The sequence below is a fragment of the Mesoplodon mirus genome (assembly GCF_964341445.2).
Source record: "Mesoplodon mirus genome assembly, chromosome: 6".
Classification (NCBI taxonomy): domain Eukaryota; kingdom Metazoa; phylum Chordata; class Mammalia; order Artiodactyla; family Ziphiidae; genus Mesoplodon; species Mesoplodon mirus.
The window spans coordinates 44,128,546-44,155,845 of NC_138982.1; the positions used below are offsets into that span (position 1 = coordinate 44,128,546).

Consider the following 27,300-nt stretch of genomic DNA (forward strand, 5'->3'; position numbering starts at 1 on the left):
TTAACTAGGAGGGGGAACATCAAGTCGGAACTTTATTTCACCCAGACACAGAGGGATAAAATGGCATTCTTCTCTATTTAAATTCTATCCCATCTTCTTGTCCTTCCACGCAGGGCTGCTGACAGAGGTTGTCGGGGCAACTGTGCCAGGTGTGGAGATTCTGCCCACCGGTCGATTGACCTCACTCTCAGATGCTGGCTCTGCTCCTGTCTCTTGAGGTCAGCCCTTGTACTCGCAAGACTTTATGTGCCTCTGTAAGTATAGTAAAACTCCATTAATCTGATGTTATCATGCAAAAAGAGAAAAGTGAAGCCACCAGTTGACAAGATGAGACTTTTTCCTGACATCATAGGTTCTTTATTTGCAAGTACAGATAATATTTGAAATGAAATAAAAACTCAGAGGCTCAAATGCATCCAATAGATTGAAGGAGCAGTGACACATGCATCCACAAGTAAGTGTAGCTGTATAAAGCCCTATCTGTTTCCCTAGGCAAAAGCACAGCAAGGGTTATAAAATATATGCCTCCTTCACATTATCAGGCAATTAAAGATAATCATATTATTCTCTTTTGCAAATTCCATACACTTCAATGTTGTAGCAAAAAAAATAATGCAATTATAAAGTGAGGCTAGAGAGGACTTTCTCATAAAATTCCTGTAAGTATAGTAAACAAAATTTACGTCACATCTCGTGATATTCCCTTATCAATCCTTAAAAAAAGATTTCCTTAAGCAGACCTGCCTTTGTATTACTTTTTCTGCTTTCCATCCTTATCATTAAACTCAGAGCTACTAAACACTAAGGATTACTCAATCTAGCCCTGGCAACATATAAACAAACAGAAAACTCCTATTTGAAAGCGCTGTTGCAAAGCACAGTTAATGAGTAAACAGAAATTACTGACTTATAAGAAACACTCTCACCCAGAAGGAGAATTATCAGAATAGCTTTGTCAAGTGGGAGTAACTGTTTAATATAACTAGCCCATTTTGGAAACAGAAAGTCAATTAATTTACTTTCTCTCTCCTGCCTTTGGCCAGTCTGTCTTTCTCTCTTGTCCCTCTTTGACCTCTGGAGGATTTTATTATTATTTTTTCCCCATTAAGAAGTTCAGCATTCGGTCTCTTGACTTCCCTTATTTTCACATGTGGTCAGGGCACAGATGTCACAGTTTATTCAAAATGTCAAGAATCTTTGTATGAAAATTGATGACGTACGTTTTAAGGTACACATTCGTTATCAGAAAAGCAAATTGCAGTAGGCCACAAGTCACATTAGTTTGTCCATTTTCTGTGCTAGTTGAGAAAACTTGTGAGGAAGACTGAGAAAGGAGTTTGAATTCTGTGCACAGCTTTATGTCGTCCATAGAGATTGGTGGTGTCCCCATTAGGAGTCTCACCATTTCTCTCTAGGCTGTTCTGAACGTTCATGGTCTTAGTTGTATTATATCAGGATATTTAGACAATGGGGAGAGGGGATGATGAGATGTTAAAGAAATACCCGTGGCTGCATAAATTAATAAAGAGCATCAGAGAGACTGAAATCATGAAATTCTTTCAGTTCTACAGTTGGATTCACTCTATTAACTGGCTTCCAGGGGCGTCCAGGACATTTGGGGGAAGTTGTTTCTGGAAAATCTGGAATCAATTTAAATGCAAGGCTATTTGGCTCTATCTGGATGTCAGGGATCCCATCATCATCACTCTCTGTGGGAGGTGGTAGTGTATTAGGCATCACAGTTGCAAGGAGATCTGAGTCCTGAAAGTCAGGAAAGGTATTGGCTACACCTGGCTGGGCTAGGGAAGGGAGGGGTGTTGGCCCTTCTGTCTTCTTTTGTATCTGTGAAGAAGAGGTAGTATTGTCTTCATAAAAATTTTCCAAATACTCTGTTCTCCAACCATTTTGCTTTCCATTGTTTTTTCCTTTATTTTTATGTTTTTTGTGGCCATGACCATGCTTATGTCCATGGGCTAGGCCATGTCCCCTTTGATGTCCATGACCCCTTTGGTGCCCATGGCCAAGACCATGACCCCTTTGGTGCCCACGGCCAAGATCATGACCCCTTTGGTGTCCATGGCCTTGGTCATGCTCATGTTTATGGCCACGGCTAAGGCCATGTTTTATTTGCTTTCCATGACCCCAGCCATGCCCATGAGTGGGTCCTTGTTCTTTTCCTGAATCCCGCTCTTCATCTTGTACAGGTGCCAGGAAAGTGTGGGGTGGACTTACGATTGTTCCTTCTTCAGTTTTCTCCACTTGTACTGATCGGAAAGGTGAAAAACCTGGAGGCCTTTTCATCAGTGAGACCTAAACAGGAGATATTAAGATGAATGCATTACTGTGAAAACCACACTATCAAAGAAGAAAGAAGGGACAGGGACCTGGCAATGTTATCTCAGTTTACAGTGGGTCATGTCTTTGCCAGATTTTAAGTACTATATTATAATAATAATCCAAAAAGGATGAAAATGAATAACATTTTTTCCTTTTTGGATTGATTTTATAATTTGTAGATATTGATTATTTTTCTTACTAATACTCTAAACTAGAGAATTTTTTATTTATCTGGAAAAACTGGATGGTTAACTATATAATCTCTAGGGTACTTTCTCAGCCCATCATTCTGTAAAGCCATGGCACATTACTTATTAGTTGATGCTCTTTCTATTAGCACAACTACTGCTTTTATCCAAAAAGAATGGAATACATAGGCAGCATATACCACAATCACTCTGTTGAATTGAAACACAGTAGAATACATATGTTCATAAGCTTGAAACACAGCCTTTGTATAATGTTTGTATTAGAGTATATACATACCTACACATGGCAAAAACCTAAATGAGAACAAAGGGAGCGGAGGCAACTTGCATTGAAGATACGGATTTGTGGATTGTTTCTACCTACACTTTCACTACCTATAAGGACGTGGCGGTCGGAGGCACTGTTTTGGTGATGCAAAGAGCATGGTCTTTGAAGTCAAACAAGCCAGACCCTACTAGTTACCAGCATCATGGTGAACAGAGTGGGCTCTGATTTGACCTAGATTTGAGTCCGAGCACCACTAGCTTCACTTTCCTCATATGTAAAATAGGAATGATAAAAGCACCTGCCTCATACAGTTGTCAGGAGGAACATATGTGTCAGGTCCTCAGTACAGTGCCTGGGAGGGAGGAACCACTTGAGAAAGTTATTATTCACTTTAGGACTTTAGCATCTTCGTAATTTTTAGTGTCTCAACCTTGACAGGGCGGGAAGTATTACTTACCTCCCAGGGTTCTTTTAAGAATTAAAAAAATGATGCAAACTAATGCTTCTCAAACTTGAATATGGGTATGACTCCCTTGGTGACTGTGTTAAAATGCAGCTTTTGACTCAGGAAATGTGGAGTGGAGTATGAGACCTGCGTTTCTCCCAAGCTCCTTGGATGTGCTTCACTAAGAGAGCCTGTGGACCCATGGGGCACTGACAGTGTCTGAGAAGTGATTAAGAGGACTGCTGCTCTCCTTTCTAGTCATAAAAAAAAAGAGATCAGCACAGAAATGTGAGAGTTCTCCCCATTTTAAAAAGATAGTCTCCCAATTCACTTAAATAGTGGTTCATTTTCAACCCCAAAATATGCTTTTTCAGAATGAGCATAACTAACCCAAACCAACTGTAATTAGAATCATACCTGTCCAAGTGATTGACAGTTGACAGTAGGGTCAATTTTTTTCTCCCAAGGTACCACGTAAACATCAGCTTTACATTTTAGAATTAGCTATCCATGAAAACAGAAGCCAAAAGAGAGAACAGTGTTATTCATGAGATACATAAACAAGCACAAAACATCATATAGGTTTCCAGGGAATAAGTAAGATGTTTGCGTTACTACTCACACTATGTTTATTGATCTCACAACTTTTGGTCAACTCTTCATTACTTTCCTTAGAACATGTGGTTTCCCTGGCCGTGAACACAATAGAGTATTTTTTTCCAGCTACCACCTGGAAAATGAATTAGTACAAAATAGGAGCTTAATTAACACTGTGTAATAAATCATATATTTTACCATAAGGGCTTTTAGGGGAGAATATTGAAATTTTAATTATACATTGATCAAATGAGAGCTACGCTCAAAAAGCACAAATATTTGACAACAAAACTTTGTTTGTATGCATGTTAAAATATTTGGCTATTGGTTGGGCTCATTTCCTTTTCTAAATGGGAAAAGAAAACCAGGCTATAATTTTTATTTTTATATTTTTCTGAGTTTTATTGTTTAGCAGCTGCAAAATTCACTAGTAATTCTAAGCCTCAGGTCATAATATATAGACCCTAAGAAGAGTAGGAAGTAAAACTTAAACATTTCCTTTAAACACAAACTTATTGTCCTGCCAAGTCTTGAATCAGAGAAATACTGAGTTAGTATCACTATAGAAATTATGTGTATTAAATTATGTGAATAGGAAAATTATTTGGATTTCTAGCTCGCTTCTCTGAGTTTTTTAATATTAAGAAATTATTTTAACCTCTAGCACTCTAGCAATATTTTAAATCATTATACAATGCTGTCTTCTGTTAACATTTGTGGCCCAATTTTTTCCTTTTTTTTTTGGTCTAGAAGAGGCACAGTTTATTTATTTAAAAAGTAAAAATCATTGTGTGTGTGTGTGTGTGTGTGTGTGTGTTTAATACACTGACTTCAACAAAATCCCAAGCACAGTTTTTTTAAAGCCTTACAGCCTTTATATACTTGAAAAACACACTTTATAAAATATTTTAAAATTATATATATAAATTTTAAAGTTAGGGACTTCCCTGGTGGCGCAGTGGTTAAGAATCTGCCTGCCAGGGCAGGGGACATGAGTTCGATCCCTGATCTGGGAAGATTCCCACATGCAGTGGAGCAACTAAGCCCATGTGCCACAACTACTGAAGCCCACGTGCCTACAGCCCGTGCTCTTCAACAAGAGAAGCCACCACAATGAGAAGCCCACGCACCGCAACGGAGACCCAACACAACCCCCCCCACAAAAAAAAAGTTAGTTGATGTGGCTCAATTTTCAGGCTAAGTTATTCAGTATTTCATTCTAGGATTTAAATGTGTGTGTGTGTGTGTTTAATATTAAGTAGTTATCAAAAAGAATATATCACATATATCTGTTGGCCTGGAGGGTTGACCATTATTGAAAAAATAAAGTTATAGGGTGATAGTATAATCCCATTTTTGTAAAAGCAAATCATAACAGTCTTTCCGATCTCTTTATGTTTTTTAAAAGCATGGAGAAATTATGGTGGGAGGAGGATGAGGAGAGCAAAGAGTCACAGGAAGAACTAAACTCCTCCTCTACACTTTCTGGCATCATTTTGCTAGGTAAGCACAGTTAAATTTTTAGGACAAATTTAATAGTTAACTTTTAAAACTCCAGATATGTATAAGTTGGGCAGGAAGGTTTGAAAAGTGTTTTAGAGTCTGTACTTAGGTGATCATGAATTTTGTTGCTTATTTCAGAGTATACTTTAATCCATTTTGTTTGACATTACAATTGATCAATGTGATGTCACCTAAGAAATCTGACAATATATGACACAAACTGCAGCTGTTGGCTCAACACTATTCCGGGTCCAGAGGGGAGGAATAAAGTAGACCTAATAACATCTTCTGTTCGAGGGCCTCAAGATTGCATCCATATTGCCATTCTTATCAGGTGCCATTCTTATCAGAAGTCTTCCCTGTTTAAGCCCATCCTGCCCAAGTTTTGTTTTTAAGGCAGAGAACACTATGTAGCAATGTAAGTTCCAAATGCATTAAAACATTTAAATTAAAGAAATAAGCTAGAAAGATATAAAAAACATTCATCAGTTCTCAGGATAATGAAGGCTTTTTGTAGGTGAAAAGCAGAGGAAGGAACCAGGAGGAAGGGAAAAATGTCTAAATTTGACTAGACAAAAATGAAAACTGATTCTCAAAAGTCACCATAAGTAAAGTAAAAAGGGTAAACTGGGAAGAATATGATGTAGGGTCAATGTGACCAATATTTAGTGTTGGTCATAGAAAGCCCAACACTAAAAAACTGGACAAAGGACATGACCAGATCTTTTGGAGAAGTTAAAATTGTCATTAATCCTGAAAAAAGTTTACCTTCATTAATAACCAAGGACACGTATGTTAAAAAACAATGCAACATCATTTTTAACCTTGCGCGTTGGCAAAGATGAGAAACAGTGATGACACCTGGTGTCGGCCAGGTGTGGGAAACAAGCAGCTTCAATCACTGATGGTAGGAATATAATTCAGATCAAGACCATCAACCAGTGTCTTCCACCCAGGTGGTGTGAATGTAAATTGGCATAATTGCAAATCACTTGGTGATAAGTCTTAGACATCCACATATTCCTTGACATTTCTAGGACTTTGTCAAAGGAAAAATCCTAATGTGCACACACAGATCCTTGAAGTGTGCTCATCTGTGCAGAGGCAGGGAGGGACATTGACAGCAGCGGGGACAGAGGCAGTAGGGACACAGCAAAATGAACGGTATATAACAGAAATCGCAACCATTCACATGTGCAAACGAAGGATTTAAGAAATGTTTGGTATCTGAAATATGAAACCAACCTGGAATGGACATCCACCCAAATAGAACTAAACATGAGAAGCCAAGGCAAGACTAAAATTGTAAAACAAATCTATCAATTTGGCAAATTGGTCATTTGGAGATTGGCTATTGCAAATTCATTATGGTAAGTTGATTTCCAATAATAATAAATTGGCTGCTTCCACTAAGGCTGCCTTGAGTAACCAAATTGCTCCCTTTACATGCAAAAATCAATAAAGAGTCGCCTCTTAAAAGTAAATTTGAAATTCTCACAATATTCCAGATTAATTTGGCAAGTGAAGGGATGTCATTCCCTTTCAATTCGTAGCATAATCTATTGTGGTTCCCCTTGCACCCTTAGCGTAAACAAACACACACCCATTCTAGTGTGTTGACTAATTCACAGAAAGAACGGTGACTACCAAGGCTAGTAGTTCACGCTTGAGAATGAATGGTTCTCTCCTGACAGTAACTCTCTGACATGCAATATATGGTGGAATACAAGACTGTTCCTGCATCCTTAGGAATAAAGGAATTTCACAGAAAAGCAGAAATATAGAGTGAGAAGAAAAGCTGACAAAGACAGGAGTAGTACGGATTGGTAACTCCTTCAAGTAAGCTTAATGTGGGTCACGTGTCAGTGAAATCAGGGAGAGGAGTTAGCGACCGGGACAGGAATAAGTGCCTGAGTAGGAGAGAGATCAAGTGTCAGTTTTATTTTAATACAGTTTGTTTAGGTCCTTTTTTCCCCCCAGTTATAAAACTACTACAGGAAACAAGAAAGATGAAAATAAACAGCCCATTGAGCCATTACCTAAAAGCTACCACTATGAATAATCCGAGGTATTTGTTTCTTTTCAGTATTGTTTCCTGTACTGTTTAATTTTTGGTTTTTATTTTTTTTTTTTTTAGGCTGCACAGTGTGGCATGCAGGATCTTAGTTCCCTGACCAGGGATTGAACCCGTGCCATCTGCAGTGGAAGCTCGGAGTATTAACCACTGGACCACCAGGGAAGTCCCTAAACTTTTTAAAACAACACAACTGAGTACAGAATGTTTATTCAATTTTATGGCCTCTTTTTTTTTTTTTACTGAAGTATAGCTGATTTACAATGTTGTGTTAATTTCTGCTGTACAGCAAAATGATTCAGTTATACATATATATACATTCTTTCTCATATTCTTTTGCATTATGCTTTATCACAGGATATTGAATATAGTTCCCTGTGTATGGCCTGTTTTTTCACTGCATATTATAACATAAGCATTTTCCACATCAAGAACTCCTCACAAAAATGATTTAAAATTGCTGCTTAATATTCCATTGTATAAATATACCAGACATTATCTGATCATGTCTATATTACTGATCATTTTTATAGTTTACTTTTCTTGCTTTTGTAGTTAGAGCTGCAATGAATATCATTGTATTTAAAGACTCCTTCTATTTTAGATTTCTAGAAATTCAATTACTTAGCCAGAATTATAAACTTATTTTTAGTGAGATTTTCTTCGTATTGATAGATTATAAAAATCATCTTGGTTTGCTATAGGAGTTTGGTTCTACTTTGATTACTTTTTTTAGCTTATATTTAGGGAAGCCCGTTTTGAGGTTCCATAAAAGGAATTGTCCATGAATACATCGGTCATAGGCTATTGGAGTTAGAAGGGATTTGGGCTCTTCTAATCCAGCCACTCATTTTACAGATGCTGTGTGATTCTGAATGACTGCCCAGGATCACCTGGGATGAAAGTGGTGGATGCTGTGGCAGAGCTGACTCTCCTGACCTCCAGACCAGGATACTCCTTATCCTCTATTGACAGGCATGGACAGGAGAGATGAATCCCCCAGAGGGTACAGTTGTAGGAGAGAATGACACCCCAGGCAGGGAACAAATGACATGAAGATGAATGTGTGAAGAGAGCCTGGGGGACGATTGGCTGATGTGGCTGAGCACAAGGCATTAAGTGATGTTATAATGAGAGAAGAGTCTAGAAAGGCAGAGGATAAGTCTTGCTTTTCCTAGCCCTGAATTTTATTAATTATATATATAATCATTGCTAATATTTATATAGCACTTTAGATTTTGAAAAGTGATTGACATACATTATCTTTTTTAACCCTCACTGTAGTCCTTTACGGATAAAAGAGACAATATTTTAAATGACTTGTCCAAGATCACACACCAAGCATGCAGCGAGGTTGGGACCTGAAATTCAAGTCTACCAAATCCCATTCACCAGGTATACTGTTTCCCAATCCAGAGCCAAGATCAGTGGCAAAATTAGTAAGCAATTTGAAATAGATAATCACTATTTTTGTAGCATAATTTACAGACCTGCACTGTTGCTTTTTCCACAGTGTCAATCTTGAAATAGAAGGTTCCATTATTCTCTACATTAAGCTTTGCGATGGAATGATTCAGAGGCTCCTCCAGCTCTGGGCTGTTGACAGGTATAGATATGGGGCAGCCAGTGCAAATCCTGGTGGGTGGTTGTACAAAATCCTCCCCTGAAAGAGGCAGGTTTTATATCAGCTTGTGCACTTATGGAGCTGTCTAGCCCAGTATTGTACCTTTCCCACATGTGATCCAGCATCCATTTATAGAGGGCCACGTGGCAGCCCAAGGCCCAGCAGTGAGTGGGTGGAGGTTGCCTGTCAGACCTCCAACTTACTGTCTTTCCTCTCTTCCTCTCCTAAGAGCCAAGTGTGTTTAGGGAAACTTTCAATCAGAAGGTATTAGTTAGTGACAATCAATAGGCCGCATTTTTCTTAAGTTTTTGCATTTTTAATGGAAACTGTAAAAAGCAATGCTTAACGTAAAGGAATGATTTTCTAGTGGGAAAATTTTAAATCCTATGATTCTGGTGAGCAGGTAACTTCCGTAATGCTTTATATTGTACAATGTATACAACTATCTCCCAAATATGAGAAAAGCCAACTCTTGGTATAAGAAATACTGACTTGACCTTAAACTTGCACTATCGCCCTTTCCCCACATTAAAACATGCAAGGGAAAAAAACCTTTAATTGAAAGGATTTTATTCTGAGTAGTTAAAAATGAGATACAGCTTCCCCAATTCACAGTATCTGATGCAGGGACAGCCTGTATACAAGAAAGACCAGCTGACATATCTGAAGGCTAGCTTTGCCCAGAAAACATACATTTTCCCTTCTGTCACCATATTCCCTTCTGCCACTTGCTGAGCAATCTCAGCTTCACCTGTTGCAGCACAGCAGGGCAGAGATGGGGCACAGTGTTCCTAGTAAGGTCTGTGGGTCATGTAGATTTTGTGGCATATCATGGGAACCAAAGCACAATATCTATGGAAAGATTTAGCCAGTTGTCTGGGACCAATGTGAGCACCAATATGTATCATCCTGTACCTGGATAAAGGTCACATTTCTGCGAGAAGGAAGCAATTCTTAGCTGGATATCCACGTATGCTTTATCTGCACATTCACCGATATTCTGGTTTTTAAAAAGCATATAAGAGCATAAATTAAAAACGTTTTTAAGAATCTTTAAACGACTAGTACAATTAAAAATAGGATGTTGACTTTGCAAATCATCACATAGAAAAAAACAAAACATAGTCTATTTTCAAAAGATAGAATAAGAAACAATGAAAAAGTAGCGCCAACAACAAATACATACACACAAACACACAGAAACATGAAAAAAGATGACAAGAATATCTAATGTAGAAATAATAGCCATACAAGTGAATGGGTAACATTTTCTTTTAGCAAGACAAGGACTTTCAGATTAGGTTAAAACCAAAATCAGTGTACTATATCTTCAAGAATAATAGCATATAATAAAAAAGATAAAGAAAGATTAAATATAATGGATGAGCAAAGCCATAAGAAGCAAATATGAACAAAAAAGGAGCTAGAGTATTATTAATACTGGACAAAGTAAAATTCAAGGTAACAACTCATAAAGGTAAAAGAAAGATAATTTTATTTTTATCTAAAAGCATGGAATCAAAATGCATAAAGCAGAAAACATATATAAATAGAAATGGATAAAAATAATTGTGCTGGGAAACTCCAATATATAACTATTATACAACAGGCAAAATGTATAAAAGATAAATAAGGTCATAAATGACTTGAATAACATAATAAAGATTTGTTGAAATGGTATTCTCATATGATACACACAATTTAAAATGATACTCTCATAAGTATGATGCAAATAATATTTCTAATTGCTTTTATACTAGGTTACAAGAAAGTCTCAATAAATTTTGCAACTTGAAAACAATACAGGCCATGTTCTTTGACCTTAGCACCACAATGAAACAAAAAACCTCCCTAAAAATTAATAAGTTTAAACAAACAAAAAGTACTTGGAAAAATAAACACACTTTCCTAACTAAAATCTTCATTGATAAGGAAAATAATAAAAAAACAAACTGAGAAAAATGAGAATTCCACATGTTGCCAGGGCAGCACTCAGATTTAACTCCTGGCTTTATACACTTCCACAATTTAAAAAGAGAGGCAAAAATCATCAAAACAACCCCAACCTCAGTGTTTATCTCAAGAAGTTAGAACAAGAAGAGCAATAAACAGCCTTAAGGAAAACAAGAAGGAGGAAACAATAAAAATAAAAGCAAAACTGGTGAATTAGAAAACAGAAAGCACTAGCATTAATAAATAAATCCAAATAATCATTCGTGGGTTAAGGAAAAAATATCAAATGCATAAGAAAGGAAACCTAGCAAAGTATACAGAGAAATGTAAAAATATAAGAGAATATTATGAACAAGTGTATGCTAATTTAAATCTCAAAGAAAGACACTATTCTGGAAAACTATAAATAACCAACACTGACTTAAGAACAAGAAGATAACTTGAATGGACCAATGGCTAAAGAAGAAATGGAGAATGCTATTACTACTCTCAATTTACATGCCATTTTTCACCTCCAAACAGCATAGATGTTTTATAGATGAATAATTTTAAAAATTAAAGAAATATACACTGTATTTACATGCTATATAAACCATTTCTGAATATAGAAAAACTACCCAATCATTCTATAAAATTATATTCTGGATACCAAAACCTTAAAAAATAGAATGCACACACAAACACACACTCAGAAAACTGTTACACCACTTTCACTTATAAATGTATACGTAGACTTCTTAACTAAACTAGGAATAGAACCCAAATGCATATTTAAAGAATAATTAATACTAAACAAGTAGAGTTTAGTTTAGGAATCTAAAGATTACTATTAGGAAAGTTGTCAAAACAGCATAGATTAAATTAGAAAAATATGATATTTCAATACATATTCTAAAGCATTTGCTAAATTCAACACCAATTCCTTATTTAAAAACAAAACAAAACTCTTTAAAGAGGAGGAATGTAAGGATGTTTCCTTAACATGAGGAAGAATATCTACTGGGATCCCACAGCAATAGTATACATAACGACAAAATTCTAGAGGCTTTCTCAATAAAATCAGGAATAAAACATGAATTTGTGTGATCACCACTATTTCAAAAAATATCTCTGAAAATTTGGGTCAATTCATTGAGACATGAAACAAAAAAATAAACATTGGAAAAGAGGAGATAGTATTATTTGCCTAAGGTATTATTATAGATCTAGAACAATCAAAAGAATCAATGAAAAGACATTAGAGTTAATCAGAGAGTTCACTAAAGTTTCTGGATATAAGGTAAGTGAATCAAAATGTATACATTTATATATAACAATAACTTATTTAAAAGAGAATGAAAGGAAAAGAAAAAAAAGGATTTAATTCCTAATAACAATAACCAAAAACAACAAAACAAAACCTAGTAATAACTTTAGTGAGCATTGTTCTGAATATATTTAAGAAAATCACACAACTTTAGAAATATAAAATAAAACTTGACTACATAGAGATGTATAACAAGTTCTTGATTAAAAAGACTAAATATAGTACATATGCCAATTCCTCAAATTAATTTAGAAATGTAATGCAATTCCAATCTACGTGACAGTGTAAGTTTTTCTTCCACACCTCTTCTAAGATTGGTTTTAAAGATATAAACACTAGAATAATAAATCATGTATTCAAACTTACTATGAAGCTACGGCTGTTAAAATACGGTAGTGTTGGTACAAAAACAGAGAACAGATTTTTTGTAAGAAATTATTATGGGATAAAGTTTGTTGCAAATTTTGTGGAAGAAAAGACTGTTAAGGTATCTGGTTATTCTCTTGAAAAAATCAAGTTAGATACCTCACAAGATACATCAAAATTAATTCCATATAGTTTCAAAAGCTGTATTTAAAAATACTGACCATAGACAAACTAGAAAAAAAAACATATATAGTGACTGCTGAGCAAGTTGTAGAAAGACTCAAAAGGAAAATATTGATAGATTTGGTCACCTATAAACATAAACTATTTGTAAGTCAGAAATACCATAATGAAAACTAAAAAGTAAATAAATGAGAAAATATGACAAAACACTGATACCTTTAATATATAAATACTATTTCTAAGTCATTAAGATTTATCCCAAAAAGAAATGGGCAAAGGATATAGAAGACAATTCATAAATTCAACCCATAAATTTCTAATGAATGTATGAAAATATAATGCTTAAATAAATGCATATTAACTATGCTGTTGATTGAGAAAATAAAAACTAAAAATGTTTTTGTCTATGAAATTAGCTGAGTTAAAAAAATACTTAATTCTATCAAGGGTAAACATGGCTGATGGAATGTAAATTGGTGCATTTAGCAGTTAACCTATATATATATCAAGAGTTTTAAGAGTTTTCATACAATTTTATACTCTGTGTAAAGCCACGACTTTATTCTGAGAAAAAAAAATGCCAAACAGAAATAGCTTTATTCTAAAAGATGTTTGGTGAGTTATTAATTATAATAAAAATGGAAACAACCCATTTTCTTGGTGGGTTTTGAACAAATGACCAAAAATAGGAAAGTAATTTAAAAAAATAATCTATGGTATCTTCACTAGGATATTAAAAGTTATTTTTAAGGTTTATCAAGAGTTCTAATGACATAGAAGAATTCTTAGGTGAAAAAAATGTAGCATGTAAAATAAATACAACTACAAAAAGACAAAAAAAAAAATCACTCAAAATTCCCCATATTCCCCACCAAAAAAGAAAAGAGGGAAATACGTTCAGATAACTTTGGGTGTTTGGGTGTGTGGTGCAACATTATTATTTTTTCTTTGTTTCTGCATTGTCTTGAAGCTTTCTATAAATGTATAGTTCCAATAAAGGAACACACATATAAGAAATGTACTCCAATAAAGATGTTAAAAAAAAAAGTCATGTTCTTTAAAGATACAGGGAATACCACACTTATAGTGCCTTAATTTTGGATGGGGAGAAGGATGCTGGAGATAGCTCAGAAGTTCTCAGTATTATTAGCACATTTGGTTTACCTGAGAAACTTTTAGATCATCTGACTCCAGGGACTCACCCCAGACCAATTAAATAAGAATGTCTAGTATGGTACTGGCACAAAAATAGAAATATAGATAAATGGAACAGGATAGAAAGCCCAGAGATAAACCCACACACATATGGTCACCTTATCTTTGATAAAGGAGGCAAGAATACACAAAGGAGAAAAGACAGCCTCTTCAATAAATGGTGCTGGGAAAACTGGACAGCTACATGTAAAAGAATGAAATTAGAACACTCCCTAACACCATACACAAATATAAACTCAAAATGGATTAAAGACCTAAATGTAAGGCCAGACACTATCAAACTCTTAGAGGAAAACATAGGCAGAACACTCTATGACATACATCACAGCAAGATTCTTTTTGACCTACCTCCTCGAGAAATGGAAATAAAAACAAAAATAAACAAATGGGACCTAATGAAACTTCAAAGCTTTTGCACAGCAAAGGAAACCATAAACAAGATGAAAAAACAACCCTCAGAATGGGAGAAAATATTTGCAAATGAAGCAACTGACAAAGGATTAATCTCTAAAATTTACAAGCAGCTCATGCAGCTCAATATCAAAAAAACCCCAAAAAACCCAATCCAAAAATGGGCAGAAGACCTAAACAGACATTTCTCCAAAGAAGATATACAGATTGCCAACAAACAAACGAAAGAATGCTCAACATCATTAATCATTAGAGAAATGCAAATCAAAACTACAATGCGATATCATCTCACACCAGTCAGAATGGCCATCATCAAAAAATCTACAAACAATAAATGCTGGAGAGGGTGTGGAGAAAAGGGAACCCTCATACACTGTTGGTGGGAATGTAAATTGATACAGCCACTATGGAGAACAGTATGGAGGTTCCTTAAAAAACTAAAACTAGAACTACCATATGACCCAGCAATCTTACAACTGGGCATATACCCTGAGAAAACCATAATTCAAAAAGAGTCATGTACCAAAATGTTCACTGCAGCTCTATTTACAATAGCCAGGAGATGGAAACAACCTAAGTGCCCATCATCGGATGAATGGATAAAGAAGATGTGGCACAGATATACAATAGAATATTACTCAGCCATAAAAAGAAATGAAATTGAGCTATTTGTAATGAGGTGGATGGACCTAGAGTCTGTCATACAGAGTGAAGTAAGTCAGAAGGAGAAAGACAAATACCATATGCTGACACATATATATGGAATTTAAGAAAAAAAAAATGTCATGAAGAACCTAGGGGTAAGACAGGAATAAAGACACAGACCTACTAGAGAATGGACTTGAGGACATGGGGAGGGGGAAGGGTAAGCTGTGACAAAGTGAGAGAGTGGCATGGACATATATACACTACCAAACGTAAAATAGATAGCTAGTGGAAAGCAGTCGCATAGCACAGGGAGATCAGCTCGGTGCTTTGTGACCAGCTAGAAGGGTTCGATAGGGAAGGTGGGAGGGAGGGAGCCGCAAGAGGGAAGAGATATGGGGATATATGTATAACTGATTCACTTTGTTATAAAGCAGAAACTAACACACCATTGTAAAGCAATTATACTCCAATAAAAATGTAAAAAAAAAAAGACTTAAATGTTCAGTATGTACACTTTGGATGCTGCAACTAAAAAAAAAAATCAGAATGTCTGGGGGAGTGATCTGGGAATAGGTGTTTTTTAAATCCAGGCTAGTGCTTCTAAGGTGCAACATGCCCTGAGAACTACGTAGGAAAACCCTTAAATCAGTGCTTTCCAAACTTTAGTGTGCAGATGAATCACCTGAGAACCTTGTTAATATGCAGATTCTGATTCAGTAGCTATGGGTGGAGTTGAGATTCTACTTTGCTAAGAAGCTCCCTGGTGATGCTAATGCTGCTGGTCCATGGACCACACTTTGAATAGCAAGGCCTTAAATCTTACCAATTGTGGGCAAAATATTTCATGTCCTTTAATTACTGTAACAACTCTGTGATATAGGTGCTATTATTCTTCACGATTTTACAAATGAGGAAGTGAAGGCTCAGAAAAGTTATACTAAATCTGATTGGCTTTGTGACTCCAACCAGCCTTTGCAACTCTCTGTGCTGCAAAGAGAAAACTGGGGGTTTATAAACAGATGCAGCAAGATTAAAGCTAGATAACATTTAGGCCTATATAACCTCAAATGGCTAAGCATAAAAAACAGAAGATGTTAATAGATGCTTAAAAGGCCAGACTCAACTCAACCTGACAAAATTAAATAGTGGCTAGAACCTATGTGTTTAGAGGGTTCCTCTCTCTCTCTCTTTCTCTTATACTATTTTTAAAATTTCTGGTAAAATATATATAATATAACCATCATAACCATTTTTAAGTGTATAATTCAGGGCCATTTATTACATTCACAGTGCTGTACAACCATCTCTATCCATCTACTATCTATTTCCAATAGTTTTCATCACCCCAGACACAAATTCTGCAAGCATTAAGCAAAAAATCCCCGTTCTCCCTCTTCCCAGCCCCTGGTAAACTCTAACCTACTTTTTGTCTCTATGAATTTGTGTATGTTGGATAGTTCCTATAAGTGAAATCATATACTGGTTGTCCTTTTGTGTCTGGCTTATTTCACTTAACATTTTCAAGGTTCATACATGTTGTAGCATATATCAGAATTCCATTCCTTTCTATGGCTAAAGAATTGTTATATACATGTCACATTGTGTTTATGCATTCCTCTATCGATGAACTTTTGGGTTGTTTTCCACCTTTGGCTATTGTGAATAATGCTGTAATGAATATTGGCATATAAGTATCTTTTTGAGTTCCTGTTTTAAATTCTTTGGGGTATATATCTAGGAGTATAATTGCTAGGTCATATGGTAATTCTACACTTAACTTTTCGAGGAACTGCCATACAGTTCTCCACAATGGCTGCATGATTTTACATTTCCATCAGCAATGTACAAAAGTTCCAATTTTTCCACATCCTCCCCAATACTTGGCATTTTACAATGTTAAAAAATTATAGCCGGGCTTCCCTGGTGGCACAGTGGTTGAGAGTCCGCCTGCCGATGCAGGGGACACGGGTTCGTGGCCCGGTCCGGGAGGATCCCACATGCCGCGGAGCGGCTGGGCCCGTGAGCCATGGCCACTGGGCCTGCGCGTCCGGAGCCTGTGCTCTGCAACGGGAGAGGCCACAGCAGTGAGAGGCCCGCGTACCGCAAAAAAAAAAAAAAATTATAGCCATCCTCTAGGTGTGAAGTAGCATCTCATTTGTGGTCTATATTTACATTCCCCCTGATGGCTAATGATGTTGAGTACTTTTCATGTGCTTTTTGACCATTCGTATGACTTTTTTAGAGAAATGTCCATTTAAGTTGTTTGCCCATTTAAAAATTTTGTTGTTGCACTGTGGAAGTTTTTTATATATTCAACATATTAAGCCCTTTTCAGATATATGATTTGCATATATTTTCTCCCATTCTGTGGATTGTCTTTTCACTCTCTTAATAGTGTCCTTTTTACTTTTTTCCCCCCATTTATGAAACAAACACATGCTTGATTAGAAACATTGGGAAGTATTGAAGAGTTCCAAAAAATATAAAAAAGCAGAAAAAGCAGCTATAGTTCCAACTGAAAGTTAACCATATTTTATATTTTGGCATATTTGTTTTTCATCACTTTTTATATTTACATCTACTTTATGTACCTGAGTAAATCCGTATGTGTAATTTTGTACCGTGCTTCTTTTGTTTTTTACTTAACATACTGTAACCATTTTACTAGGTCACTAAAATTTCTGCAAACATAATTTTAATGGCTGCACATATTCTACTGTATGGCTATACTGTAATTTGCTTAGTCATTCCATATGCTGAAAATATGTTATTTTTAATATTTTCCTGCTAATAAAAAGTCAAAATTAACATCTTGCTGCCTGGATTTCTCAGTTTCTTCCCATATAATGGACTTTGAGAAGTAGAATGACTAGGTCAGTGGTCCCCAACCTTTCTGGCACTAGGGACCGATTTCGTGGAAGACAATTTTTCCACAGATGGTAGGGGGTGGTGGGGTGGGGGAGATGGTTCAGGCAGTAACGTGAGCGATGGGGAGCAATGGGGAGCAATGGGGAGCGGTGGGGAGCGGTGGGGAGCCAAGGGGAGCCATGGGCAGCTGTGAGGAGCAATGGGGAGCCATGGGGAGTGATGGGGAGTGATGGGGAGCCGTGGGGAGCGGTGGGGAGTAGTGAGGAGCAATGGGGAGCCGTGGGGAGCCATGGGGAGTGATGGGGAATGATGGGGAGCCGTGGGGAGCCATGGGGAGCGGTGGGGAGCTGTGAGGAGTGGCAGATGAAGCTTCGCTCACTCGCCCGCAGCTCCCCTCCTGCTGTGTGTCCCAGTTCCTAACAGGCCTCAAACCGGTACCGGTCCACGGCCCAGGGGTTGGAGACCCCTGGACTAGATGAAGGGACTTGCAGCCACCCCTTGCTTAAAGCACAGCCTTCTGCTAAAATGCAAATAGCCCTGGGAAGGTCATCATGCCTTATCATCTTAACATGCACTAACTCCTGCCACCTTGAGATGCTCTCTTTTAACATAATTTTGGTTCAGGTAATAAGATATCATCCTGGAAAGGGCCACTGAGGGAGAGAGACGCAGGATGTACTTATTAAAAATAAAAGTAGGGGAGGGAAGGTGAAAGAACAAGCAGAGACAAGTTGGAAGTGAAGGATTATCCTGGGTAGAGCTCGGGAGCCTTGTAAGGACATTGAGCACATGGGGAGGAAAGGAGACAGGAAAGTGTGAAGACATGAAAAGACAAACTTGACCGTGGCATCATTTTGTCTCAGGCGAGTCCTAGCCCCTGGTTATATCTGTAAGTGCTTATTGCCAGATGTACAGACCCTGACCAGCTGGGTAAGCAGCTTGACCAATGACGTGAACTGTCGAGTTCCAAGAGAAAGTGAATGTGAGCTGCGTATGTCATCAAAAATTTTACTGACCTAGTCTTCCTCCACAGCTGAGAGTTCCCACACCTGTAAATACTGGACACAAAAGGCTTAGAACTTTATGATTAGATTTTAGCCTACTTACACCATTTGAAAGGGACTTGCAGTCTGGAGTTAAGAATAGAAAATTCTCCTTGGAACAATTAGTCTGCACAATTGAGTAAGTAATTTCATAGTTCCATCCAGCCACCACCTGAAACGATTTTGGATTGAATATTTAAAGGGCAGTTTAAACATAATTCACAGTGTCAGGAGGAGCTTAGAATACTGCCTGACATTTCATAAGTGCTCAAAAATACACACTATTATTATTACTAGGCAAAAGTCATTACTGAATAAATATTGAGCACATTATGACTCTCACACCCTTCAGCACAACACACACACACACACAGCTACACATCTGAAAATGAAAAGCAATTTATAGATGGACTTACTGTATTTCCTTAAGTAAGACCTAGCAATATTTCCTCTGCCAGGCAACAGGAAAAAAATGATCTGTTGAATTTTGTAAAATATTAATAATGCTTTTCTAGATGGATAAAGAAAACTTTGGAGCTGGAGTGGCCTTGACCAGTAGGTCCTGACGTTCCCAGACTGCCAGACAATAAGATTTCTCCTGCTTTATCTGGGGTGGGTCCCACCCTGATAGCTGGATATTGACAGAACTGAGTACAGCATGCATCTTGCATGAAGGCAAGTCGGAAGGTCAATTAAAAGCAGGAAATGCTACTGACCAAAGTGGGTCCCTCATAATTAGAGGCTGAAATCCAAGGGGCCCAGTCAGCTGCCAGTAAAGTCTTCATGAACTGAGGCAATGGAAAGACCAGATTTACAAGTATTTGCTTTTTTCTCTGCTGACACAGAAACCATAATTTAGAGGGTACCCAGCAAGCTTTGCCAACTTTTTTAGGTACAATTTAATATTGGGAGGCCATATTTGCCTCATAATAGTTAGGTGATGAGAGAGTCTTCTTAAAACCCTAAGGCCAGAATGACTTTTCCATTTCACCATCTCTAGGAGGACATGCAATGCTGACCACCCATTCATTAAAAACAAATCTCCCAGGAAGGTGGTCTGATTAGGCTCCCTTTCCCCATTTATATACTGCAGTATCCAAATCATTGTGCCTGAAGAGAAAGCCTTTGCCTCCTGAGCTAGTCGTATGAGAACATGAAAGAGTTCCTCACCACCACCTGTGGAATCATATGTTTTCCTCGGCCAAAGGTTTATTTTAGGTAATGAAACCCTAAACCATAAAGATCTAACAAATTTTAACAATACTATGACATGGGAAAAATTAAAGAACAAACCTGTCTTTGGGCCCTTTTTACTTCTTTAAGATCAAAGAGGTGGGTGTGATTGGTGTTGTTGTTAAAGTGTTCAATGGCGTGTCTCAGAACAGGTTCCAAGTCGGGGCTTTCGGTTGATATGGGGTGCAGGCAGCCAAGGCAGTCGTACTGGGCTGTCACCACGGGGCCCTCGGCTTGACAAAGAAAGAGCAAGCAAAAGGGCAGCGTTAACAAGCAAATCCTGCATTCACATACATTGCCCTAAATAAGTCAGATAATTTGGAAGGCCCTGATAAGCAAACTTTCCAGTAAGTCCTAGTATGCACTGGAAAAAGAGAACACAAGATTGAATGATAGGGAAGACCTGTCGTTCACTTAGGGACATCTTATATGCATCCTATTGTGCATAATTATTTTAAATTTATTTTAAAGTCATTTTAAATTACAGAAGTGATACATGAATTTATCCTCATAAGAATTAAAACATTACAGATGCATTTTTATTTCTTTTTCAGTGTTAACCAAAGCTCCTTGAAGCTGGGAGCAGGGTGTAATACATTTTGTATCAATTCAATCCAACAAACATGTATTTCGCAACTGCTATAACATGCCCTGTGTTGAGCATGGCTGTGTGGATGCATTAATTCATTAGTAATGGTCACTGCCATGAAGGAGTGGGGCAAAGTCAAGGGGGAGAGACCGAACTGGAGATGGATGATTTCAGTATAATTCAGCAAGAGCTTGGAAAGGCAGGAGCCCAGAGTGAGCCCAGGGAAGCCTTTCCTGAGGAGAACAGGATGATCTAAGAAGGGTGAAGAGCAGTCAAGGTCAACCTCTCAAAACAGGGTGTGAGGCCTGAGGAGAATGGAGGGATGGCTCCTGAGGAAGAAGGATGAGGCAGGGACCGTGTGGTACACACATCTTAACCAGAGCTTATAGCAGGAGGCAGGGAGGGGTGGTTTGAAGTGTGAGCAGTCTGAAGAGAGGCCTCTGCTGTGGAGTCTGGGCTGTGCTCTGTAGGCAGGGATTCCTAACTATTTTCCTGGGTCACAGGCTCCTTTGATGACCCTAATGTAAGCTATGGCGCCCTCTCCTGGAAGATGCACATACTCACAACCTTCTCCACTTCTGGGCATTCCTAGACCCTCTGAGGTGAATTCAGAATGGTCCCCGGTAAGAATGCGGAGACACCGAATGGGCTTTAATAAAATGATGTAAAATATTTTAAAAAGGAGAGAGTCTGTGTTAAATCACCACTGTTCATGACACACAGCCCTGACTCCCTGGTCAGTAGTAGTACATGTGGCAAAAAGGGGAAGAAATGAAGGAGTCCTGGGCCCCTTGGCCCTGGCGCTCTCACAGCCCGAGGATGTAAGATCCCCCAGTCAGCAGTTCAACACAACCCCCCTTGCAACTGTTTCTCGGCATTCTCTCCATAAGTTTGTGTCAGGAAATGACACACTCTGTGAATATTCATAGCTTTCCCCCCTCCTCTCCTTGTAGAAGTTAGGTTGAATCAGGGTAATGGGCAAAGTTAAAAAACTAGAGGGAAATAAATAAATAAATACTGTTGAAATAATATTTACATTTTTTCCAAGAAAAATATACAGACCCTTTGAATAAAATTGTTTCTAAGATGGTTTCTGTTAAAAACAAACAAACAAACAAACAAAAACTAGAGGGGATGACATGGGAAAGATGAGAGAATTACTGATGGGAAAACAAAACAAAAAAAGATGAACACAGGAGGTGAAAGGGAGAGATGGAGAAAAGCCCAGAAGCTGGTTTGCCTGACCTCAAGGGCAGCTCCCACTGGTGTAGGGGAAGTGATGGAGCAGCCTTTGAGGGTGAGATGAGCAGGGAAAGATGCAAACTCAGTTTTTCTGGGTGACAATGATTTTCCACCCTGCCTCAACATTGCCAGAGAGATTTTTAAATTAAAATGTTTCAAATTTTGAATTCTGAAACATATCTGGCCAAAAAGTTTTCAGATAAGAGATTGTGGACCTAGCACTAATTTCTGAAGGTGTGGCAAAGAGCTTTTTCTCTCATGGTACATAATGTGCTCTGCTCTGGATAATGTTAAAATGTGCTTACGAGGTGGAGTTCTTCAGCCAAATAATAAAAAGCTACCCCTATCGAAAGATTTTAATTACTTGTGATTTCTGTTTTGGACTATTTTACTTTGAATGCAACTTCTTGCAGGAATGGAAACTCAAGGGATGTAGTTTTTGTGGGTACCATATAGAGGATTAAGGCTGGAATAGAAGGATCACTACTACAGTGGGGTTCAATAGCATGGCTGAAGATGCTGTTCTGGAGCTCATGTACAAAAACGCTATCTTGCAGAAGGCCAGTTCCAGGATGGCTTTTGTGACTGACTTCACATAGACGTGCCCATCCTTCTGTATGTGGCACCTCTGCCACAAGAGGGAAGGAGCTAACAGTAGTCATCTGTTGATAGGCTTCTCCATACTTAGATTCTAAAGGAGTATCGTTTATGGAGGGTCTATTCCACCAACTCTGCTAACTGCTAGCTGTGGGGTCTTGGACAAGACATTTGACTGCTGTGGGCCTGTTTCCTTATCTGTGAACTGGGGATATTAACATTTGCCTCATAGAGGTGTTGTAAGGAATAGATATGTTAATACACATGAAGTGATTAGAACTGTGGCTGGTAATAAGGGCTCAATAAATGTTAGCTATTATTACCTTTCCCTTAATTATCATTAATACATTATTATGATTACATCTTCAGGTGTATCATCTAGTTTCATTCTAAACAACTGTGCAAAGTGGGAATTACTGTGATCTCCTTTTATAGGTAAGGAAAAGGAAAGCCAAGAAGGTGAGAGCTTTGAAAGCTTCCAGGCCAGATCTGACCTCAAAGCCTGTGCTACTCTCACTCTAGGACGCTGCCTACAGTTGAAGCCAGTTCTGTGTCTCCTCATCCTTTTGCACACACCTAATACAATGCTGCTCTTGAGGGAGAGAATCAGGATAGCGCCGAGGGGCGTGAGGCCCCACCTCAGGACTCTGCCGCTCCACCCCTCCAGCGCCCCCACAAGGCTGCAAGTGGTATCGCCACTGCTGCCCTCCGGGAAAGAGGGGTCTGGTGCCACACAGAAGAGGTTCATTTTTCCCCAGGGCAGCACCATCAGGCACAGCAGCTACCTGGAGTAATCTGGCAGGTCTGGGTAGCCACGGAGAACTTCATATTCCCCCTCTTCGCCACCGTCGCTGTGCATTCCCCTGTAGCCTAAGAATAAGAAGGGGAAAAAAAGGATTAAAAAAAAGATATATCTTAATCTTTCAGATGAAATCCACCTAGTACTATTGCTAAATACGGCTTTCCTTTTTAAACCCTTGTCAAGGGCTTCCCTGGTGGCACAGTGGTTGAGAGTCCGCCTGCCGGTGCAGGGGACGCGGGTTCGTCCCCCGGTCCGGGAGGTTCCCACATGCCGCGGAGCGGCTGGGCCCGTGAGCCATGGCCGCTGAGCCTGCGCGTCTGGAGCCTGCGTGTCTGGAGCCTGTGCTCCACAACGGGAGAGGCCACAGCAGTGAGAGGCCCGCGTACCACACACACACACACACACACACACACACACACACACACAAACAACCTTGTCAAGATTTTTTTTTTCTAGCAGAGTTTTGAGACACAAGAATGAATGTTTTGCAACCTAATCATTATTTTATACAAGCCACTGATATTCGTGAAATACTGGAGGAAAGGCAGTTTAAATGGCGAGGTTTTAGAGTACGAATCTTTGTTTTGAGCCCCGGAGATATTTCTATTTCATCAAGATGCACACAGTGCCTGAGAACCAGCCTGCTAAACTGTCCTCTTGATTTACCTTTCAATTTCAGTGTTCAAACTGCATACAGGAAGCCAGGGTTTTGACATTGAAGAGGTGGCTCCCTGGACTGGGAGGAGAATGGCTTGCTTACTGACAGGTACCATCACAGTCTCCCTCAATTACGGCCCAGCAAGAAGCTGTGCTGTGCCAGGGCAGGGTAGGCGTTAGGTTAAGACAGCCCTTGGTAAACTTGGCCGAGAAAACTGGAGGCTCGGAAACTGTCAACACACTCACAGCTTGTGCAGAGTCATCGTAGTCACAATCCTGCCAGGTTTTGTCACTTTGAACAGGACAGTCGCCCTCCTTGATTTGGTACTTGAAGGAATAAAACGTATCAGGATCATCCTGAAAAACAGCAAACAAAGATACGTACGGTTCATCTAACTGACCCAACAGCAGATCATTTGAGTGGGATCTGGGGCAGTTATATTTGATCTTGATTTGATTCAATTAAGGCAAAAACATTTATTAAAAATATTGAAAGTTTATAAATATTTACTTGGAGGAATGTTCATAATATACTATTTACAAATATATATATATTTAAATTATAAAATAGATCCATAGTTTTAGCCCATTTTTGTAGAAACCAATTTATATGTAAATATACATAAAAAAATTTTTTTAAGTCTGGAAAATTATGCAGCAAAGCTGTTAAAATGTGTGTCTTTCAGTGGTGGGAGTACAGTTCTCTTTCACTTTCTTCTTTCAACAAACATTCCTGAATTGTCTATTTTTTTGAACAAACATATATTATTTTTACAGTTAGAAAACAAACCAGAAGCCTTTTCTTCATTAAAAAAAAACTAACAGTTATCTGGATGGGAGGAATAATTATGGGTAATTTTAGTATTTTTATTGGCATTGTTTTGTTTTCTATTTAGTATAGCATGACATGAAATAATAAATTAAACTTGTAAAGTATAAAGGTGCTGACTTAGATGAGCCTTCAGATGCAACGTCCTGGTGTGTCAGAACAGCAAGGGACCTCAGAGGGGATGTTGTCCATCTTCTCAGTTTGCAGGTGAGAGAAAGGAGGCCCCAGGTAGATGGCGTATGCCTTAGGCAGCCTCCCCACCTTGGAAAGGCAGAGCCAGCTTCGGATGGCAGGTCTCCTGACTCGCCAGGCAGTGCTCTCTCCACAGTGTTTGCATTTGGGAGATGATGGAATCAGACAAGATAGACTCCAAGGTTCCGTCCAGGTCTCAGATTTTAATAAAACCTAAGTGGTCATGGTACAGGCAGTCCCCACACAGCAAGGTAGAGATAAAGAGTGATTCTATGGACATTTTAGAATAAAAAACCACATTTACCATGGATGTCTGCCAATAAAGACTACAACCATACTAGAGAACACTAGGACTCATAGGACTGCACAAGTTTGTGAAACTGAAAGGCCAGACTTTCAGAAAACAAATAAACAAAAACATATCTACTGGGCTTTTTCCTTTTTCCTTATCATATCAAATACCTGGGTTTTTTTTTCCACCAAAGTAATCAATTGCTTAACTATCACAGAAACACAATGTTTTATAGTGAAATTCACTTAAACAAACTATTGAAAGATTTGTAATTCTTGAAGTCACATACCCTGTCAGGGTTTGTCTCCACCCTGAGTGCATCGATCAGTGATTTTTAAAAAGTGCTAAAAGTCAAGTAGAACATGGCTGTTACCTTGATGCATTCAGCCATATGGACTTCATGGTAGGTATTTTGTCCAATCCAGTTGAACCAAGTTAATCTCATTTCTGACTCCTCTTAGACAAACCTTCCCTTTCCCCTAGCTTAATTGAGGTATAATTGACAAATAAAAACTGTATATATTTAAAGTGTACAATCTGATGAATTGATACACATGTATATTGTGCAATGATACCACAAACAAGCTAATTAATACACCCATCACCTCACATACTTATATTTTTGTGGTGAGAATACTTAAGATCTAGGCTTTCAACAAATTTCAAGTGTACAATAAAGTATTATTAGCTATAGTCACCACACTCTATATTAGATCCCCAGGACCTATTCATCTTATAACTGAAAGTTTGCACCCTTTGACCAGCATCTCCCCATTTCCCCCACCTCCCAGTCCCTGGCAATCGCCATTCTACTTTCTGTGTCTGTGAGTTTGAACTTTTAGACTCCACACATAAGTGAGATCATATCATACTTGTTAGACGTACCCCTTTAAGAACCCGCTTCCCACCTGAGGTCTGGAGGTCTTCATATTTTTGTCTAGGACTGGTCACCCAGTAAATCCTCCTGCTGCAGCCTGACCGAGTTCCTGGATTCTCCCACTCTGCACAGTCCCTTTAAAATTTCTCCATCTACCTTTGTTTCATTTCACCCTAGGATATGCTGCTCTGATCACCCAGGACTAGTCATACCTTTCCCTTCACCCTCAGGCCAGAGAATGGTGTTGGTCTTTTCTAAGAGCTGTAAGCTTCCCTTTGATTATCAGTTCTTTGGTGATTGGGGTGCGTGTGTGTGTGTGCACACGCGTGAGGCCTGGGCTCCAAGTGACAGCACAAATCCCCAGTGACCTCAAGGTTAAACACAGCTCACTCACCGTCCTGATGACCTCATTTACGCGGTACAATACAAATTGGTTGCCACTTTTGTTCCCACTGTTATATTTCTTCAGAGCAGTGTCCACAGCTTGAAATACATCCTGGTCGTTGCAGTCGATTTCTTGCGAGGACTCCTGGGTTAAAGTTGGTAGCAGCCTGCAGCAAAGAAACAGGATGGTGATTAATTTCATGATTTAAGTCTCCCTCTGGGAGTTTCACCAAGAATTGGGAGCCAATTAAGATGCTGATTTTAACTCTCTTCAGCCTCTATCTCCTCCGGCTCTCCTCTCGCTGCTGCCTTTGTGCTCTGGGGGCCTGGCTAATTCCTGCTGCCACGCACTATTTGCTTATTCCAAAAGGACAAATGGCCCTGCTGGGTAATCCAAGCAGATTTCAGGCTGAAACATTACAACACTGGGGTTGTTGACCTGCTTGTTTGCATTTGGGGAGCATGTGGGAGCACAGAGCACATTTCCTGGTGATTGCACAACTTTGTCTAGCAAATCAGAGCAGACTCTAATAAAGGAAGAGAAAAAAATACCAAC

The 27,300-nt window shown here is 38.5% G+C and overlaps 1 protein-coding gene across 2 annotated transcripts; it reads right to left on the reverse strand.

The window, feature by feature from the left end:
- KNG1 (kininogen 1) lies at positions 1 to 27,098 on the reverse strand. 2 transcript variants are annotated; one of them, XM_082626132.1, is made up of 11 exons: positions 26,755 to 27,092; positions 24,417 to 24,527; positions 23,497 to 23,581; positions 20,344 to 20,516; positions 19,115 to 19,222; positions 9,973 to 10,057; positions 8,924 to 9,096; positions 3,882 to 3,989; positions 3,677 to 3,763; positions 2,233 to 2,310; positions 1 to 252 (listed from the first exon to the last, which is right to left on the reverse strand). In XM_082626132.1, the coding sequence occupies exons 1-11, from the start codon at positions 26,944 to 26,946 to the stop codon at positions 220 to 222; spliced, it is 1,233 nt and encodes a 410-aa protein (XP_082482258.1). In that variant the 5' UTR covers positions 26,947 to 27,092; the 3' UTR covers positions 1 to 219. The 2 variants fall into 2 exon arrangements, with proteins under 2 accessions (XP_082482258.1, XP_082482257.1); XM_082626131.1 differs by lacking the exon at positions 1 to 252 and having other exon boundaries at positions 324 to 2,310; positions 26,755 to 27,098.
- Between the last annotated feature and the right edge of the window lie 202 nt (positions 27,099 to 27,300).